Here is a 3137-nt window from a genome sequence, read left to right as displayed (position 1 = left end):
AAAAATATATAAAAGTCAAGATAATTCTACTTAATAAATTTTAATTTTTTTAACACTGTTCGATTCCCACAATATTATTAATTTTCAATTATTTTTTCTATTTCATATCAATTAAGGATAATATATATTTAATGATCTCTAATAATAATTTCTTTTTACTATATAAAACTAATTATTTTTTAATTTATAATATTTATTTATGAATTCTTCTTTTCTTATTTACTCTTCTTTAAATTCAATAAAAATATCTCTTTTTTAATTTAAATAAAAAATTCATTTAAATAGCGTTAGACCTTTAAAGTTATTAAATCGTCTCTAATAAAAGGATGCCACTTTTCATCCTGTTGTTTATAATTTTAATTCATCTGACGTTGTCCAAGATGTTTACTTTTACATTCTTAGTTGAAATTAACAAGGAAGTTTGTAGAAAGTTGTCCTTCAACATTTTAGTTCTATTAAATCGATATTGTGTTACATATAAAACCACTCAGCAACAAATTGACAATTGCCAAATGTACCACTCAAGCTTTTTCCAATAAGAGAAATAATAATATGATAAAATTGTTCAAACTTACTTTCCTAGGTAAGAGACCTTAAAATTACTTTTTTTTTTTAAGAAAAAAATTTAAATGGTTAATGGAAACAAATTATCTCATTGGTTACGGGGCGGCTTAAGTCTTTAGGTATAGTCCTAGTTTCTGCATATTTTCAAATAGACGATTCCTAGCTTTTGAGCATTACACAACTGCTCCTGCATAAATGGTTCTCTTTCCCTTCACCAACTTTGCATGAGAAGTAAGAAACAAACTCTCTTGCAAAAGAAAGAAATGGATTCAAAAGAAGGTGAGGCATTGGTACAGGGCCAAGCCACGATATGGCAATTCATGTTCGGCTTTGCAGATTCCATGGCACTTAAGTGTGCTGTGGAACTCCGCATAGCTGATATAATCAACTCTCACCATCGCCCCATCACTTTGGCACAAATAGCTTCATGTATTGATGGCTCCGCTTCTCCCGATATCACCTGCCTCGCTCGCATAATGAGATTGCTCATCCGTAGAAAGCTTTTCACAGCCCATCATCCATCAGATGGTGGAGAGTGCCTCTACGGCCTGACTCACTCATCAAGATGGCTTCTACATGACTCGGAGCTAAGCCTGGCACCCCTGATTCTGATGCAGGACCATCCCTGGCTAATGGCTCCCTGGCACTACTTTAGTCGATGTACCCGAGAAGGTGGCATTGCTTTCAAGATGGCTCATGGACGTGAGGTATTTGAGTTTGCATCAGCAAATCCTCAATTCAACAAGCTTTTTAACGATGCCATGGCCTGTACATCCAAAGTGGTGACCAGGGCAATTCTATCAGAGTACAATGACAGTTTCAGCTCCATAGGATCATTGGTTGATGTTGGAGGTGGGACAGGAGGCTTGATATCTGAGATTGTGAGAGCATATCCGCACATCAAAGGGACTAACTTTGATTTGCCACACGTCATCGAGACAGCAGCGACATACCATGGGGTCTGCCACATTGGAGGTGATATGTTTCAGGCCATTCCTAATGCTGATGCAGTTATCATGAAGGTCAGACCTGTTAAACTAGTCTCTAATCTTTTATTAAAATAATTTGACATTGTTTTTTATGCTACAAACAGTTCCATGATTTAAGTAGGCTTCGACTTTGATTGTTCGGGTGCTGAAATCAAAAGCAATGACAACATACGTAACACTTTTCTCGTTGAACTCTGTCTTCCACTAATTAAATTCAGGATTCATATGAATAGTAATGCTTTTAATTTGAGAATTTATTATCCTTGTTTAATATATAAGTGGAGGACAGTTGGATAAAAGTTACCAACTTTCCTGTTGCAAATCCTTTCCGCACAACTGACAAATTCTTTCATGAAATTCTCTTTCAAAATTGTGCATGCACTCTTGTAACACTTCAAAGTTTAAAGAATAGTTTTTACTAAAAGAAAGATCACGGGGATAAGAACACAATCCTAATTAAGCAAATTTTGATGCTTTTTTAATGTATTTTGCAGTGGATATTGCACGACTGGAGTGACGAGGATTGCATCAAAATTTTAAGAAATTGCAGAGACTCAATTCCATCAGAAACTGGGAAAGTGATTTTAGTTGAATGTGTTCTGCAACCAGATGGAAGTGGCCTGTTTGATGACGTGAGTTTGATGCTCGATCTCGTAATGCTTGCACATTCCTCTGGTGGAAAACAGAGGACTGAGCTTGAATGGAAGAAACTATTAAATGAAGCAGGCTTCCCTCGTTACAAAGTCCTCAACATTCCTGCTCTACCCTGCATTATCGAGGCCTACCCGAAGTAGGATGAAATTGTTGTTTAATGCAAAATTGCTATGCATACAGTCAATCCTGGGAAACTTTTCATTTTGTGACTCTACCATTTCATATCCACTCCTGACTGCACCCAAATAGTAGGGAAAATAAGGTAGTAATAAACGTTTGGCCAATCACAGTCCAGCCAAGGCGGAAACGCCTTTGGAATAAAAGGACATTATCATCGATAGATGAATTGGTGTTCAATAATAGTTATGTATACGAGCTTTTTGAATCCAGAGTGTTGCTAGTCATTCATACTTCAGATTTTCCTCTCTTTCAACCTCGTGGCAACAAATTCTAATTAGTATATACTAGAGCGACATGTGTTTAACCTATTAATTCCTTTTCCAAATCTCGACAAACCAAGAAAAGAGGAGGGAGAAAAATTAATCAACAATTCTTCACATGAAATCAACAATGTTATAAACCAAATCTCTCAAGATATATCTTCACATGAAATCAACAATATTATAATATCATGTTAACTCAATTGATAAGATTGTTTAATTTAATGTAAGTGATACTAGGTTCAAATTTTATTACTGTTATTGCGTAGTATCTCATGGAAAAAAAGAGTAGTTTTTAATGTAAGTATTTCACTTAAAATTCTTACTACAATTCTATTATTATCTAATTATAATAAACTATTATATAAAGGTTAACTACTTATTATGTAAATTATATATATATATATATTTTAAGATTATATATATATATATATATTAGTTTCAGCTTTATCTCAAGTTTATAAACAATTTGGCTTTTTAATGAATTTTT

At 34.0% G+C, this 3137-nt stretch overlaps 1 protein-coding gene across 1 annotated transcript; it reads left to right on the top strand.

The window, feature by feature from the left end:
- Positions 1-758: 758 nt before the first annotated feature.
- Positions 759-2481, top strand: LOC110422062 ((R,S)-reticuline 7-O-methyltransferase-like). The gene is made up of 2 exons (XM_021435833.2): positions 759-1586; positions 2048-2481. Exons 1-2 carry the CDS (start codon positions 789-791, stop codon positions 2345-2347), a joined length of 1098 nt encoding a protein of 365 aa, XP_021291508.1. The 5' UTR covers positions 759-788; the 3' UTR covers positions 2348-2481.
- The last annotated feature ends 656 nt before the right edge of the window (positions 2482-3137 follow it).

Source organism: Theobroma umbraticum, unplaced genomic scaffold (assembly GCF_002168275.2).
Source record: "Theobroma umbraticum cultivar Fairchild unplaced genomic scaffold, ASM216827v3 scaffold_30.0, whole genome shotgun sequence".
Lineage (NCBI taxonomy): Eukaryota > Viridiplantae > Streptophyta > Magnoliopsida > Malvales > Malvaceae > Theobroma > Theobroma umbraticum.
This window is presented reverse-complemented; position numbering and strand designations above follow the sequence as displayed.

Excerpts from the sequence above, each read along its gene's own strand:
- LOC110422062 (XM_021435833.2), top strand. The coding sequence starts at position 789 with ATGAGAAGTAAGAAACAAACTCTCTTGCAAAAGAAAGAAATGGATTCA. Across the intron at positions 1,587-2,047 it reads CTGATGCAGTTATCATGAAG|TGGATATTGCACGACTGGAG; the intron begins GTCAGACCTGTT and ends TGTATTTTGCAG.